The following is a 17,191-nucleotide window of genomic DNA, read 5'->3' as shown; positions in this document are numbered from 1 at the left end:
AGTATGTGACATTGACTTAGTAGGAGTGGCAACAGATAAGGAAATTGATATTTGAGACTTGGAAAGATGAAGACAAGTATTATTAATAACAGAACATTTGGTAAGTTTGCTATCTGCGATTGCCTTTCAGTGCTGAAGCTCTACTGGAAAAGGGTGGAAAACAGTATTAGTAATGTTTGGCTTGTGGCTAGTTATGTTTAACAAGGCACTAAATGAAAGAGGTGATCTCAGATTTGTGTTGGCTGACTTGCACATAGATATGGAAATAAAATGAAACTAGGTAGAAGGAAAATAAAAATCAAATTAAAATTCATTGTATAAAAGAATCTGTTAAGATTTAGTTTGGGGGCAAAGATGAGATTAGGAATGTGACCTTCCCACCAAGCCTGAAACCTTCGATACAGTTGCCAATCTATTTGCCATATATATCTATATAGAAAGAGAGAGAGAGAGAGAGAGAGAGAGAGAGAGAGAGAGAGACAGAGAAACATTGTGTCAAGAAAGCAAAGAATTAAGTCAGACCAGAGAATTATATCTAGGAAAGTACTTCCTGTGAAGTTTCAAGCACATGGAATTGACTGTAAAAAGATCAGAAGCTTACTAAAGTTTCTGAGAAAATTATATTGCCAAAGAAACCACAAGTTTGTTCTTTAAAAATCCTTTTTCTATGAGCCCAAAAGCAAACTTTGGGTCCTCAAATTTGCACAGGCAGGAAGTAACTGAGTAAGCCCTATAGTCATAAAATAGGACAAATTCTCCAACACCCATATCAGGTCTCACTATAGAGAAATGTGGTCAAAGAAGAACCTCCAAGAACAGAATCAGGAGACACAGAGAACAATGGATGAAAGTGCTCATTCCTGATAGCTGACTGAGAGAATACTAAAGGAATTTATCCCACTGCCAGGGCAGAGGGACACCTCAGAATGCCTGCCTGGTAGATTTCATCACTGCTATAGACCAGTCTCGCGGCCATCACTCTTTGCAATTTTTTGGGAGTGTTTAGTCAGTTATCCTGTTCCTTCTTCACTATTGTATACTGTGCATGTGTGTATATAGGTATACACTGTGTGTGGGGGGGAATGGGTGTGCACGTGCACACGTGCATCCATAGTGGTGTGGATAACTTGTCTTTCTAGTTTATAGGCCACCATTCCAGTTATCCCCATCTTGGAAAATGGTACTACCATTTATCCTTTGGCTTAGAATAAAAAGAGGCCTTTTTTTAAAGTTTTTTTTTTTACTCTGGGATTATTCATCCAGCACATCCACAAACCTGTCAGTTTTACTGACCAAAGAAATCTGAAGCTGCTTCTTACTCCCTCTGTTTCTACCTCCCTAATCTAAGTCACTGTGCTATCTCCCCTGAACTACTCAAAAGTCTCTTAACTGGTATCTCTTCTTCTATCATTCCAACCTTTCAATTAGAAGTGAGTGGAAGTGAGATTATGTGAATCCTCTGCTCCAAATTTTCCATGACTTCCCCTCCTCCCCTCACAGGTGAAATCTGAAGTCCGTGGCTACCTCTTCCACCTCCTCTCCAGCATTCTCCTGTGTTTACTAAGGGCTACTCACTGTATGTGCTTGGAACAGGCAAAACGTTTTCCCACCTTGGGATTTCCTCTCTCTCAGCCCTCTCCATGGCCCATTTCTTCATTTGTGAATATCTCTACTCAAATACCATTTCCTCATAGATACACAACTACTCTGCCATTCCCTATGCTCTTATACTTTATTTTTCTTTGTAGCCCCCATCATTGTCTGACATCATATGAAATATTTCAGGATATTTTGCTTTGTTTACAGATATATTCTTAACTACAAAACAGAGCTTGGAACATGGTAGATGTTTAACACATATCTGTAATGTCAATATCTGGTGTGCTGCTGCATCCCACCACTTAAGAAGAGGCACATTAAAGTGAACTAAATATGGCCCAAGAAGAACTCTGTACTTCTATATTTGAGTCCCTGTGCATGAACTGCCACGTAGCTTAATAGGTAGACAAGACTGAAAACCTAATTTAGGAGGATGTGCCTGTAACAGTAGCTAAGTCTGTGGTGTATCCATGCAGTGAAATACTATTCAGCCACAACAAGAAATGAAGTATTGACACATAATGCAACATGGAGGAACCTGAAAAACACATCATTGCAAGTGTCAATGAATTATGTGGGTTGTTTCTACTTTTTGGCTATCATAAGTGATGCTGCTGTGAACATTCATGTACCAGTTTTTGTGTGACTATGTTTTCACTTCTCTTGGATCTATATCCCGGAGTAGAATTGCTGGGTCATATAGCTACTCTTTGATTTACTTTTTGAGACACTGCCAAGCTGTTTTCCACAGAGACTATACCGTTTTACATTTCTTCCAGCAATGTGTGAGGGTTCCAGTTTCTCCATATCCTTCCAACACTTGTTATTTTCTATGTTTTTTATTACAGCCATCCTAGAGGGTGTGAAGTGATAGCTTATTGTAGTTTTAATTTGCATTTCTCTAATGACTAATGATCAGTATCTTTTCATATGACTATTGGCCATTTGTATATCATCTTTGAATAAATGTCTTCGAATTTTTTGAATGTTTTAAAATTGTTTTTATCTCTTTATTTTTGAGTTATAATAGCTGTTTATATATTCTGGATACTAAATCTATATCAGATACATAATTAGTATTATATTTTAAATTCGGGGGTAGATGTGCAGGTGCGTTGCATGGATATATTGTGTGATGCTGAGGTGGGGGCTTCTATTGAACCCATCATTCAAATAGTGAACATAATACCCAATATTGGGTAGTGAAAAACTACCCAATAGGTAATTTTTTAACTCTTGCTCCCTTCCCTCCCACCTCTCTTTTAAAGTCCCCAGTGTCTAGAGTTCCCATTTTTACATCTGTATGTACTTAATGTTTAGCTCCTACTTGTAAGTGAGACCATGCAGAATTGGGTTTTCTGTTTCTGTGTTAATTTAGGATAATGGCTTCCAGCTGCATCCATGTTGCTACACAGGACATGATTCCATTTATTTTTGTCGCTGTGTAGTATTCCATGGTGTATATCACCTTTACTTTATGCAATCGGATGTATTATTTGCAAACATTTTCTCTCATTCTGTGAGTTGTCTTTTCATTTGATAGGGTCCTTTGAAGTACACACATTTTTTATTTTGATGAACTCTAATTAATTTATTTGTTCTTTGGTGCCTTGAGATTCATGTGCCTTTCTACAAAACCATTGTCTAATTCAGAGTCACTAAAAGTTACATCATTGCTTTCTTCTAATAACTTTAAAGTTTCAGCTCTTACAGTTAGGTGTATAATCCATTTGAAGTTTGATTTTGTATATCCATATTAGACAGATATCCATATTCATTTCTTGTTAGGCAGATATTTCTTGTTGGTGTATATGCTGTTGTTTTAGTACCATTTTTTGAAAAGATGATTATTCTTTCTTCACTGAATTACTTTGCCACTCTTGTCAAAAACCAGTTGACTATAGATGCATAAATTTATTTCAAGATTCTCAATTGTATTCCATTGATATCTATGTCTATTCTTATACCAGTACCAAATCCTTTAATTATTGTAGCTTTGTTCTAAGTTTTTAAACTGTTAGGTGTGAGTCCTCCAACTTTGTTCTCTTTTTCCAATATTGTTTTGACTGTTCTGGGTCCCTTGCATTTTCATCTGAAATTTTGGGTCAGTTTATCAATTTCTGAAAATGAACAGTTGAAATTTTGATGAAAATTATATCAAATCTGTAGATCAACTTAGGTAGTATTGCCATGTTAGCAATATTTTCTTCCAATATGTAAACATGAGATGTCTTTCCATTTCTTTAGGTTTTCTTTAATATATGTCAACATTTTGTAGTTTTGCTATGTATAACTCCTACACTTCTTCTTTTGCTAAATTTATTCCTATTTTATTCTTCTTGATGCTATTGTCAATAACATTGTTTTCTTAATTTCATTTTCACATGGTTCATGGCTAGTGCATAGAAATATAACAGATTTTTGGATTGAATGCGTATACTGCATCCTTCCTGAACTCCTTTATTAATTCTAGTGGGTTTTTCATGGATTTCTTAAGATTTTCTATATGCATGATCATGTCATCTCTAAATAGAGGAGTTTTAATTCTTCCTTTCTATTCTGGATATCTTTTATTTTCTTGACAATTTCCCTGGCTAGAGCCCCTAATACAATGTTGAGTAGAAGTGATGGGATCATACCTGCTCTTCTCTTTGCTGATATTAGGGGGAAAGCTGCTAGTATTTTACTATAAAGTATGACGTTAGAGGCCCTAAATTTTTATCTTGCGCTGGGCTCTGAAAATTATGTAGCTGGTCCTACCTTATAAAGAAGGACACAGTTGAGCTGAGTGTCAAAGGACAAGCAGGAGTTCTCCAGTGGGTGTGGAGGAGGAGGGAGAACGATATGTGCAATGTCATGAATGCGTGCTGGAACTCAGAGTGACTCAGTGTGGCAGGTGTGTGGAGGCCAAGTGAGGAGTGAAGGAAGCAGAGGTTGGAGAAGCAGGTAGGGCTGGACCGCTGCAGGCTTGCTGACTTCTTGCTAAGGAGTTTGGATTTTATTCTGTAATTTTTAGCCTAGTGCGCTATTATATTTTATATGCAACAGCAAAGGATAGAATGAAGAAAAATTAGACTAAACACTGAGGCAGGGAGAGCAATTCATGGGCTGCTGCAATGTTTGATACAGTGAATCAAAACCTTGTCAGATTAACCTTAGAGTAACTGGATCCTTGCTTTAGAAGACTTTGTTTTCCTTCTATTTTTTTAATGAAAAATTTGTACAAATAAAAACATATGTATTTAGCACCATATTTCAAAGTTAGGCTAGCATTAGTAAAGTTTACAATCTATGTTTTTTTCATTGTGAAAAACATATTTTCATATTTATGATAGCCTGAAGAATTGAGATAAATGATCTTTTGCATGGTAAAGAAAATAATGCTTGGAACATTTCATTAGTTATTTCAGTAACTGTATCAGTAATTCTAGAATTTTTTGCATTTGCATCATACTGATCATCCTTACCCACATCAGGCATTACCCACCATATTAACAAAACCAAAAGATGATTCCTTCCCTATCCTCTCCATTCCCTCTGTCTCTCCCTCTCTCCCTCCCACCCTCCTGTCCTCCCTCTGACCTTCCCTCCTTCCCTTCCTTCCTTTCTTTTTTCTCTCTACCCATTTTCCTTCCTTCCTTTTTCTTTACATGTACTTAATCAATTAATTTTTTCAAAAATGTTAGGACCCACGGACCTGGATTAGATCTGTAATACATTTTGTGCCCTTGGAGAGCTTGCAGATTTATGAGTGGCTGAAGTAAACAAGGCTGCCACATCTCAAAACAGAGTATCATGCATCACTGTTACACTAAGCACATCTAAATTTGTAGAGTGGTCATTTGCCACAGCCCCATCACTGTGGCCTTCACTGAGAGTTTACAGCCTCCGATACATACATGGTAGTGTTTAATAAATAATACTTTGTTGTGTTAGTTCAGGTTGTCATGGATTGGAGGGCTAGAGTTAGAATTAGTGACGAAGATTATGGAAACAGTAAGAAGAACCAAAGAATCAAAGAACTAAATCCCAGGAGAGTCAGATGAACCAGAGCTACTCACTGCTTGATCACATATAGCTATAAATTCCTAGTCGATTCACAAATCTAGAAAGTGATGAGCCATTTGAGAGAAAACACCGCTCTCTTTTCTGCAAATTATATAACACTAAATCCGTGTCATTAAACAAATGTTTCTAACCTTTTTTTTTCCTTGCCTTTAGTGGACTTCAAAGTTCAGTACACATTCAAATTATTCAATTTTGATATCACTTTTATGATCAAATGTCCTACTTTTGAAATGGAAAGCTCAGTTGGCCATGTTCCCTGTTAAGTTTAAGAAGCTTTTATCATTTAAATAAATTAAACCTTCCAGCATGGATTCTACAGAACATAATGAAGCACAGAGGAAAAAAAGCTTAAGTGAAGTAAACCTCTTTGCTGATAGAAACAGTACAGGTTATTGTGCAGCCTACCAATAAATGTGAAGCTGGAACCATAGCCTGATTTCTGGTTTTTCTTTTTAAATTTTGTCCTTAATTTTTGTGGTGTTCAACAGCAATCTGATTTGCCATTGGACAAAAGATGGACACAGAGTACATCAGGTAAAAAGGGTCTAGGTTTTTAATGCTGAGAATAAAGCAAAGTATTAGATTTTTAAAAGCTGATTTCTTTTAATACTACATTGATAAGTAAGGATATACATTTTCACAGAATTTAATTCATACACGTTGAACCATTATGAACACAAATCCTTTAACACTTTCTGTAATAATTTCTTTGTGGTTTTAAAAAAATGCTTGTTTTGTAGAGAAAAATGATCATCCATATAATAATTGGGTACAACTCACCTATATAAATTATATATTGAATTAGCAGGAGACATCTTACTTTATGAGTTACAATTTGCAAGTTGCCCATGAAAGATTCAATTGGAGCATGAAAAATCTTACTGTTTATAGGCTATTTCAATGGCCAAAGCATAAGATGCAGTTTTAAAAATTTAAGTAACAGTACACCATTTTAAAGAGTTTAACTAAATAAAATGTATCAGTTTCCACTGTTAAGTTGAACTATTTTACTATATACATGTTAAAAAAAACTAAAGATAAAAGTCCTTCTTTTTAAAATTTTTATTTATTATTATTTTTGAGACCCAGGCTGACATGCAGTGGCATTATCATAGCTTACTGCAACCTCAGATTCCTGAGCTCAGGTGATCCTCCTGCCTCGGCCTCCCAAGTAGCTAGGAGTGTGGACTTATGCCACCAAGCATATCTAATTTTTTTAAAATTTTGTTGCAGAGATGGGGTCTCCCTGTGTGAACTGAGTCTCCCAGGGTGGTGTCAAACTTCTGGGCTCAAGTGATCCTCCCACTTTGGCCTTCCAAATTGCTGGGATTACAGGCATGAGCCAACATGCCCAGCCAAAAAGCGCTTCATAAAAGGAAATGTTCGGTAGAATTAATTTAAGATTGCTCATAATGGTAATGTATAATAATTACCATAGCAATGTAGTTTTCTTAGTAATAAATATTCAGTGTTACTCAAAATTGGAGCTTAGATCATAAATTTGTCTCCAAAACTGTGAGGACTTATAGAGAAGGTCTAATTGCATTTAGTGCTTTTGAAATACAGTGAGTTACTTATGTTAGGCATCCCTTATGTTTTATTTTCTTATTTGTTATATTTGTACATTCTTTTAAACTTAAAACAAAACAAAAAAAGTCATACTTTGCATATAAGATATGGATCGGCTTGTGGTAGCACCTTGTAGATTAGTGTTTAAAGCCCATAAACATGATTAAATCACCTTTCATTTGTTTTTAATTTCAGTGCCTATATTCTCTTACCTTGCAGTAGGAAAGAAAATTTTGTCATAAACTAGAAAATAAGTTTCTAATGGATGTTATTGCATCCTTACAATGAAATCAAAGACAGGTTCTGATTCAAGACCTTTCAATGACTGATTTGTGGGTCAAAGATTTGAACCTGAGTCTACCCAGTATGCATTTGCTCAGCAGTTGGCTAGTTCTGGGACTGCCAGAAGGCAAATCATATAGCTCCTGCTTCCAAATGAGGAAATAGGAGTAGACATTAATGATCAATAATAATAATAATCGATCACTTTTTAGAGACTGGAACTCTAAAAAATGACTCTAGTAAGGGAACTAGAAAGTACCCTTTTTATTTGTAATATTTTCCATTCATAAACACATTCACAAACATACATTTGCTGAATGTATGAAAAGGTTATTGAACTAATGAATACCATTTATTTATTAAGAATTTCAATGTGGCAGGCATGTTGTAGACACTTGAGATACAGCAATTAGCAAGCAGACAGAAATCCCTATTCTCATAAACAAGCGATTTAGATGTAAGTGGAATCAAGGATGATGTCAGAGTCCATGGAAAAATCACATTCTTTGACCCTCCCTGCCCGCTGCCTCCCATAAAGGCAGTGTATTTAATGTATGTAGAAGGAAGTTAAAAACAAAACAAAGCAAAAACACAAGGCATCCTCAAAGGGGACTAGAAGATACAAAATGGTAGCATGCATTTAAGCCTACTGCCTCTGCTTTGGAGAGTGAGGAGGGTCTCGAGACTGCCTCCCACAAGCTCTTGCAAGGTGCCAGTCAAGGCTACCGTTTTCCCAGCAAGTATAGAGCCTCAATCTTGTTCAATTCACTGCCTTCAGGGATGGTTCTCCATGGCAAATGCTCTGTGAGGGACGACCTGCTGGGTGTGAAATTGCTGCATGACTTCCTACTTCACTCATTCATCTATCCAAGTTTTCACAGAGTCCAGGAGAAAATATAAAAGTTACCTTGAGGAGCAGGAGAGTGGAATGGTTAAGACTTTGGAATCCGACCCCTTGGATTTGTATCCTGGACACACAGTTTGTAATCTAAGGGAAACCACTTAAACTCTTTATGCCTCAATTTGCTTCTCTGTAATATAAGAACAGTAGGACCTGTGTCATACAGTAGAGAATAATAGGACCTATCTTGTAAAATTTTCTCATTTATGACACTTAAATGAGAAAATACCTGTGTGGAAGCGACCACTTTGCTATATACAGATATTTTATAATCACTTTACAATGTCATTATTTTGTTCCATAGTCAAAAATAAAATAAATGTAATCTGATCCTAAAAAGTCAATTCAAACTAGTAATTTTTTAAAAAAATTACCTCTTACTTAAAAACCTGGCTATAGTAAGTAGTTGACCAAATCCAAGTGTTAGTGTTTTCAGTTAGGCTTCAGTTCAAATTGTATCGACTGGGTGATAAATCTCATTACCTCTCTTTCTACCCCACCTCCGGCACCTGTGTCTCCTCTCACTGGGCTGAAGATTGTCAGCAGGCCTGCTGCTAAAGAGAAAGGGGGATACTTCAGGACCTAAAGCTTGTATCTGAGATCTGGAGGGCCTGTAGCCACTCCTCAGAGTGTTAGCTTTTGAGCTGGTCATGTCCAACTGCTGGCTCTCTTTGTGTGTGGGATAACTGATGGTCTGAAAGTCCTTGGTGGCAGGTGACCTACAGGGTGCAATAACTTTTCCCATCTCACGCAGTGCTTTTGCCTTGCCTGGTTTCCAGCAGACTGAATTCACAAATGATTACCTTCAGTGGCTTTCTGAGCTCTAGGGGATCCCCGTCAATGCCCCTCTGAACTATAAAGGAACGTGAAGGGCGAGGAGCAAAGAGGGAAACCTTTGCCCTCTAAAGAGCACGTTTTTCCCACTGTGTATTGCTGGGTCTGGAGACTGGATGTGTAGGTCCTGCTGTTCTGCAAACTTGGTAAGAATTCTGGCCCAGTGTTGTTGGTCCTAAGTACCCCCAAACCTCAAGGGAGCTATGTTTAAAATTACTTCATTTCCTATGCCCCTGGAGTAAAAAGGGGGAAAGGAACATTGTGTGGTACTCAGAATTCTGTCATCTAATGTAGCAGAGCTTGATTCTTTCTCTTTCCCAGTTACTTTTACATTTCTTGACAGCAAAATACAGATCTAGCTCTATCTCATTTGTCCCCGGTAGAGATGAGAAAACAAGCCCTGTGCCAGGACCCCCTTTGCCCTATGTATTTCGGTATTTGGAGTCTTTGTTTCTAGCTAAATAGTAGTAATTCAAACACTTTTGTGTGTTCTTGGTTGGGTGGGTGGGGCAGCTGGTGGTCAAGGAAGCTGGGAAAGATTTATTTTACTGATATTCTCATGGGCATGTTACAATCTTGCATCATGAAACACCATGAACTTGGTAAACACACAATAATTGCAAGCAATTATTAGCCATTATATTGAAAATCTAAAAAAATAAGGCTCTTGCCTAAGGTGCTCATAAATTCTCAGTTGTCAGTAATACCAAATCTTTCAGTTTACTCTCTTTCCATGGCAGGACACGTAGACGTTATAAAGATAGGAATGTCCTTGTCTATTATAGACCAATAAGATTGCCAAATTTAGCAAACAAAACTACAGGACTCCCAGGTAAAATTAAAATTCTAATAAACAATGGATATTTGTTAAAGGATACATATGTCCAATTCCGATTCACAATGTATGATGTTTTTAGTGTGTCCCAAATATTGCACGAGGGTCCTTCAGTTTACCTGTCACACTGCACTCACTCTTTGAGATGGTTCCCTTTTCCCAAATGTGAAGGCTCTTCTGTGTTACCACATCCAACCAACTCTATGCCTATCTTAGGCTAAACAACCACCTTTAAAAAAAAAAAGGTCAGTGGTGAGTGGGAAGGGGGATGCGGAAAATCATTCATATTAGGCCTCTCACGTCCACCCATAGAATCAAAGTGAGTACTTTTTCAAAAAGGAGCTGAAACAGGAAAATAGTATCTGTGTTTCTGTGTCTGGGTATGTCTGGCTCTAAAGAATGTTCAGGCTGGGTGTGGTGGCTCATAACTGTAATCCCAGCACTTTGGGAGGCTGAGGAGGGTGGATCACCTGAAATCGGGAGTTCAAGACCAGCCTGACCAACATGGAGAAACCTCGTCTCTACCGAAAATACAAAATTAGCTGGATGTGGTGGCGCATGCCTGTAATCCCAGCTACTCAGGAAACTGAGGCAGGAGAATTGTTTGAACCCGGGAAGAGGAGGTTGTGTAGCATTTCACTCCAACCTGGGCAACAAGAGTGAAACTCTTTCTCAAAAAAAAAAAAAAATGTGTTTATATCTTGAAAACTTATTAAGTACAACCTCTGTTTATTTAGGAATCCTAAGAAATGTGTCAACCTTTTGAAAGACTTCTAATTAAACTGCTGGAGCTTTGATGTCAGAATTTGAGATTATTGTTACATATTTTTAAAAGATCCAATTTCATGTGCCACTAATGAGAAAAAAATATGTTGGCCTTTACAGATAGTCATTGAATTTATTTTAAAATACAAATTATTGCCACTTGATAAGCTGAATTTAGTGCATTAATCTCATTTTAGAAGATGTACTCTTACCTGGAAGGGGGATGGCTACCTTTCTGACTTTTCTTTTAACAGTGACCATCAATAGTATGGTTTTTGGTGTAAAATCAAGATTATATGTTACTCCAGGCAGCTGCTGAATATTCAAAAGGTAATCAATGGTTTCAGATAGGTGTATTTTATGAGAGGTCAAGGAGAGAGAACCAGCGTATGTTGAGTGTCTGTTATGGGTTAGAGAATGTGTGCTTCACATGTGTTTCTGATCTAACCAACAACATACAGAGGGTGATCAAGGTAAGTAATTTTCCTTAAGTCATAAAATTGTCTGATTCTGAAAGTGCCTTATCTAATGTGACTCCTTTTTGATTTTCCTTACAGCCTTCACCTGCAGTTACTTTGCTTTTCAGGACTCTAAGCAAAAATCTCACACTTACTACCTTTTCTTCCAACTCTGATAATCTATGTGGCAATTTCTTATATAGCCAACATTTTTAAAATTTCTTTTGATGGGGTTATCATAAGTTCTTCCCAATGTTACTTTCAAAATACATTTTAAATAAAATGATATTTATTTGTGGATATCTAACCCCTCACCTGTACTATATTTTTAATTTTATGTTTAAAATGTAAAGAATCTTGGAAATTGAAGATTTCAACCTCTAACCCAGTGAACATGTCACAAGGAAAGCACACTTCTATTTTACCTTTTAGTGGTAGAATGATCATGAGTTTTCAAGGTGGTTTATTCAATAGAGAGCAGTTTGCATTGAAGTCTGTGTAGTGAGCTGGCGTTGCCTCCCAGAAACTTCCTCACAAATTCTAGTCCTGCCTTCTAGGGTAAACATAAATACATTTAAATCCTCCTCCTACCCAACCCAGGTCCATTTGCTGAACTGCCTAACTTCTCCGTACACTTATAGCCTGGAATTTTTACTATCTGATGCCCAAACAAAGAATAATTTTTTTTTTTTTTTGAGACAGTGTCTTGCTCTGTTACCCAGGCCAGAGTGCAATGGTGCAATTTTGGTTAACTGCAACTTCCACCTCCCAGGTTCAAGCGATTCTCCTGCCTCAGCCTCCTGAGTAGCTGGAATTACAGGTGCATGCTACCATGCCTGGCTAATTTTTGTATTTTTGGTAGAGACAAGGTTTCATCATGTTGGCCAGGCTGGTCTTGAACTCCTGACCTCCTGATCTGCCCACCTTGGCCTCCCGAAGTGCTGGGATTACAGGTGTGAGCCACCACACCCAGCAGAGAGGATAATATTAAAAATGGTTTTGAATCTTATTTCTACACAATAAGGAAAAACATACAAAAGTAGCAATTCATAACAGGGAAATTTAAGGGATAATTATGTATTTCCTTATATATGTATACACATATATACATATACAAATATATACATGTATGTATTTGTGTATTTCCTGCTTAATGGTAATATATTAGGAACATAAAGTAGGAGCAAAATACCTCTATTCAGTTATCTCTTGAGTAATTCTTCCTTTGATATGTAGGGGACTACAACTAAGTAAATAAGTAGCCAACATTTCTATGTTGGGCTTAAGGCATCTTGCATCCATAAATTTCATAAATGCAATTCCATAAATGACATTGGAATTTTTTCTCTTCAGAAATAATCTTATGGAATGTTCAAGGGTTTTCTTTGTAACACAAAGCACGCACAGCAGAGTATCACACAACTGTTAATACATCTGCTTTTATAATCACGCTGTGACTATCTCTCCCATTCCACAGATCATCTTTCGTAAGATCAGCGATGTGAAGAAGGAGGAGGAGGAGCGCCTCCGGCAGAAGAATGAGGTGACCCTCAGCATCCCTGTGGACCACCCGGTCAGAAAGCTCTTCCAGAAGTTCAAGCAGCAGAAGGAGCTGCGCAATCAGGGGTCAACACAGAGTGACCCCGAGAGGAACCAACTCCAGGTAGAAAGCCGCTCCTTACAGAATGGAGCCTCCATCACTGGCACCAGTGTGGTGACTGTGTCACAGATTACTCCCATTCAGACGTCTCTGGCCTATGTGAAAACCAGCGAATCCCTTAAGCAGAACAACCGTGATGCCATGGAACTCAAGCCCAATGGCGGTGCTGACCAAAAATGTCTCAAAGTCAACAGCCCAATAAGAATGAAGAATGGAAATGGGAAAGGGTGGCTGCGACTCAAGAATAATATGGGAGCCCATGAGGAGAAAAAGGAAGACTGGAATAATGTCACGAAAGCTGAGTCCATGGGGCTATTGTCCGAGGACCCCAAGAGCAGTGATTCAGAGAACAGTGTGACCAAAAACCCATTAAGGAAAACAGATTCTTGTGACAGTGGCATTACAAAAAGTGACCTTCGTTTGGATAAGGCTGGGGAGGCCCGAAGTCCACTAGAGCACAGTCCCATTCAGGCTGATGCCAAGCACCCCTTTTATCCCATCCCTGAGCAGGCCTTACAGACCACACTGCAGGAAGTCAAACATGAACTCAAAGAGGACATCCAGCTGCTCAGCTGCAGAATGACTGCTCTAGAAAAGCAGGTGGCAGAAATCTTAAAAATACTGTCAGAGAAAAGTGTCCCCCAGTCCTCATCGCCCAAATCCCAAATGCCACTCCAAGTACCTCCCCAAATACCATGTCAGGATATTTTTAGTGTTTCAAGGCCTGAATCACCTGAATCTGACAAAGATGAAATCCACTTTTAATATATATACATATATATTTGTTAATATATTAAAAACAGTATATACATCTATATACATACATGTGTATATACTGTATATACATATATATATTTTCACTTGCTTTCAATATGATGACAACGTGGATTTTGATATGTAAATATTGCATGTCCAGCTGGATTCTGGCCTGCCAAAGAAGATGATTATTAAACACATAGATATTGCTTGTATATTATGCAGTTGACTGCATGCACACTTTACATTTGTTTATAATCTCTAATCTATAATAAAAGAGTATGATTTTTGTTACCCAAGGCAATGTAATATTTGAAGAATCAGGGTCCAACCTGCCAATGTTGCCATGACAAATTTGATCTCAGGCTGAGTATGTATATCGAGCTATCATTTTCTCACTGTTCTGTTAAGTTAAAATTGTAGATTAATGCCAAGGAAGAGTTCAGTCTTTTAAACTATTAGTACCACGTTATGATCTCTCTCCATAGGATATTTTTCTGTAACTTAGGTGAGGTTCTTTTCCCCTCCAGGCAGTGTTTGCTCCATTTAAATGACTGTTTTGTCACCTAAGTCAGATGACAGTGTGGGATATTGAAAACGTCTTGCTATGGGTTTTGTGCATGAATTACATTTTTGCTCAACTATACCTCTCCTTTTTTAACATTATACTTAGATAGTAATCATTAGCTCCTCTGTAAGGAAATCCCTACTCCGTCCTTCTTGGAGAACAGCTGCCATCTTGTAGGCTGACATTATCAACATCATAAATACTGAACTATTAATATAGTGTATGTTATTATAGAAACACCGCACCACAGGGTATAAGGGCCTTTTGACAATTCGTGTAAGAGATGCTGAATTTCCAAAGCTGATGAATGCTCTAAATTTGTATTTCCAAAACATGTTCAAGAGTGACGTTGAAAGGTTTCTTAGCAAATAAACATACAAAAAAAAGCATTTAAGTGATCATATCAAAATGCTAACTATTGTGATATAAAATAAAAAAATGTAAACAGATAGATAAATTTTTGTGGCATATCTGTAACTTAGAAGAATGAAACACTGGTACAGATGGTTGACACATGAATCTTAGTGTTTGTAGTGATAACACATGGATTGTGGGAAGAAACAAACAAACCAAGTAGTAGATATTAAGTTGCTCGACTCAGATAACTGCTTTTCTATCATTTTATTGTGGTTACAGTGTTTGAAAGCTTTTTTTGCATGCAGTTCTACTGCTGGACTTCTGCTGAGTTGATTCAACAAACTGTTGTGGCTCAGGCAGATCCACTTATGAAAGGGGGATACTAAAGACTGAATTTTAGTCTTTTGAATTCAAATCCTCTTTGTAAAAAGTGCCTATTATCAAGTTTTTCTAAAAAGTCACAGAGTTGTCCTATATATAGCTAGTCCCTTAAATGATATGGATTGAGAATAAAATACACATTCACTTGTAAGAACCCATGAGAACTTATTTCTTTTGATTAAAGTATATTTTAGGAAGTTGTTCAGAAAAGCATACTTTTCAGTCAGTGCATGCACAGCATTTAACATTGGGAGCAGGGGAGTTAGTGTTTCCATAAAGTTGAAAATATATGCTAGTAGTTTATATATTGCTAGACTATCTGTACATATATGTTAACAATATGCAAAAGTCGATGGCAAAATTGAAGGAGATATTTTGGTCTATTATACCAATTTTTAGGCGCTTTTCTATCTCCCAGTATCCCCAACCAAAGCCACTAGAACTGAAAGACGCATTATCACATTCAGACTCGAGAAGTGCAAAACAGTAATTTACAAAAACAGTTGCTATTTTAGAATTTCTATTGAACTTCACATGCCCACAAGATGTGCCTCTAATTTAGGAGTCTCAAAACATATGTGCCATGGGCTCCGTTTTCCTTTCTTTGTGCATATAACTTCCACTAACCATAATGGAAGTTTTCAGGGGAACACGCCTCCATGTAATGCTACAATATCTACCTACCACAAACACAACAAAATGAAATATTTATGGAGTAAGATATCTGCATTGAAATTGGGATTTTTTGCTTTTATGGTAAGGATGATATCTTTTTCTTGACCTCTGACATTTATTGAATTTCAGGGTATTTTTCTATTTGTTTAAGTCAAGTTTGGCTTAAGCTTTTAAAGGTGAATGTGTGATTTAAATAAAAACCTGAGTACAGAAGTTGTTAGTTTAACTTTAGCCACCACTTCAAAAATAACTGTTGGTATAAAGCTATAAAAGAATGACTGTGAACAGCATGATAATTTGAAGTTCTAATTCATGCCTTTACATATTAGTGGTACAAATATTTACTGTGTTCTGACATTGACGTAGAGTTTCACCTAATCAACCTATAATATTATTGTTCCTATATGCAAGAAACATAATGGTTTTGAATTATTCCAGATTGTCAAGAAGGAGGGAAAGTACCAATTGTTTATTTATGGCGCAGTTATCATAGTGTTTTTTCAGCCACCTCTGTTCTCTGTGTGCATGATATGATGAGGTGCTGAATGCACCCTGCTGTTTTCAGCAGGAATGTGTGTATTCAGCAAACATTGTATATAGAGTAGTCTTTTAGGTTCCCAGATTCCACAAATCTTAGCAGTTGAATTTACTCAGATTTGGATGAAGGCTGAACCCTTGCTTTAATACATGCAATAATGATACAGTCATGTTCTATGTTGCCTCAACTAGCACATAGACAATAGATGCTGTTTTGGGGACCAGATAACTGCATGTTTTATTCCTACACTGTATAGAGGCTCTTGGTGCATCCAGAATAAAAATTTTAATATTTCTAAATAATGTATTCATAGGAATAAATGGATATGTATTTGAAATCCAAACATTTTCCAAAGCAATTTATGCACCTTCAGTATTTTTCTATGATGTTATTAATAGGTAAGATCAGATGCTGTATCCTTGACAGGTGGTTGTAACATAATAGCAAAAGTCAAATGAGAATGGAAATGTGAGCAATGTATTATAATGGCAAGTTCTATCAGTCTGTATCAGGATATTGTTGCACTGAATGTGATCTAGCAGATGGAAGAGCTTATGATAAAAGGCAAATAGGCACACAAAAGCTGGATGACAATACCAAAGCTACATGAATGGTACTTAAAATGGTTCAGGCATAGTGGTAAATATGGGCCCATATTTCATTGTTAAAATGGAAAAGTTTTATGACGCTAGTTGCATCTCACATTAAGTATAGGACTAAAAATATCCTAAGTATTTTTTACAAACAACTTTATGCATGGCAGAGAAAAACAATTTGAAAATTTGGGGTTTGAAATTGCTCCTAGAACACATGTGTACTTCTCTTGAACTCAACACTTTCATAGGAAAATTAGTTATGACCACCAACTAAAGTACCATTATCAAAATTAACCTTATTGAAGCCCAAATGCAAATCACATCTTCCCTTCTGTTTAAGGAGATTTTG

At 37.0% G+C, this 17,191-nt stretch overlaps 1 protein-coding gene across 1 annotated transcript in view; it reads left to right on the top strand.

Moving 5' to 3' along the window:
* KCNH5 (potassium voltage-gated channel subfamily H member 5) overlaps positions 1-15,921 on the top strand; it is a 357,848-nt gene extending 341,927 nt beyond the window's left edge. Inside the window, exon 11 of the mRNA XM_012464182.3 lies at positions 12,789-15,921. Coding sequence (XP_012319605.1) covers positions 12,789-13,736 — 948 coding nt within the window. The 3' untranslated portion in view covers positions 13,737-15,921. The remainder of the gene's footprint in view (positions 1-12,788) is intronic.
* Positions 15,922-17,191: the final 1,270 nt, after the last annotated feature.

Source organism: Aotus nancymaae, unplaced genomic scaffold (assembly GCF_030222135.1).
Source record: "Aotus nancymaae isolate 86718 unplaced genomic scaffold, 86718_ANA_hifiasm-v0.15.2.pri h1tg000011l, whole genome shotgun sequence".
Taxonomy (NCBI): Eukaryota; Metazoa; Chordata; class Mammalia; order Primates; family Aotidae; genus Aotus; species Aotus nancymaae.
Note: the sequence above shows the minus strand (reverse complement) of the source record. Positions and strands in the feature narration are given on the sequence as shown.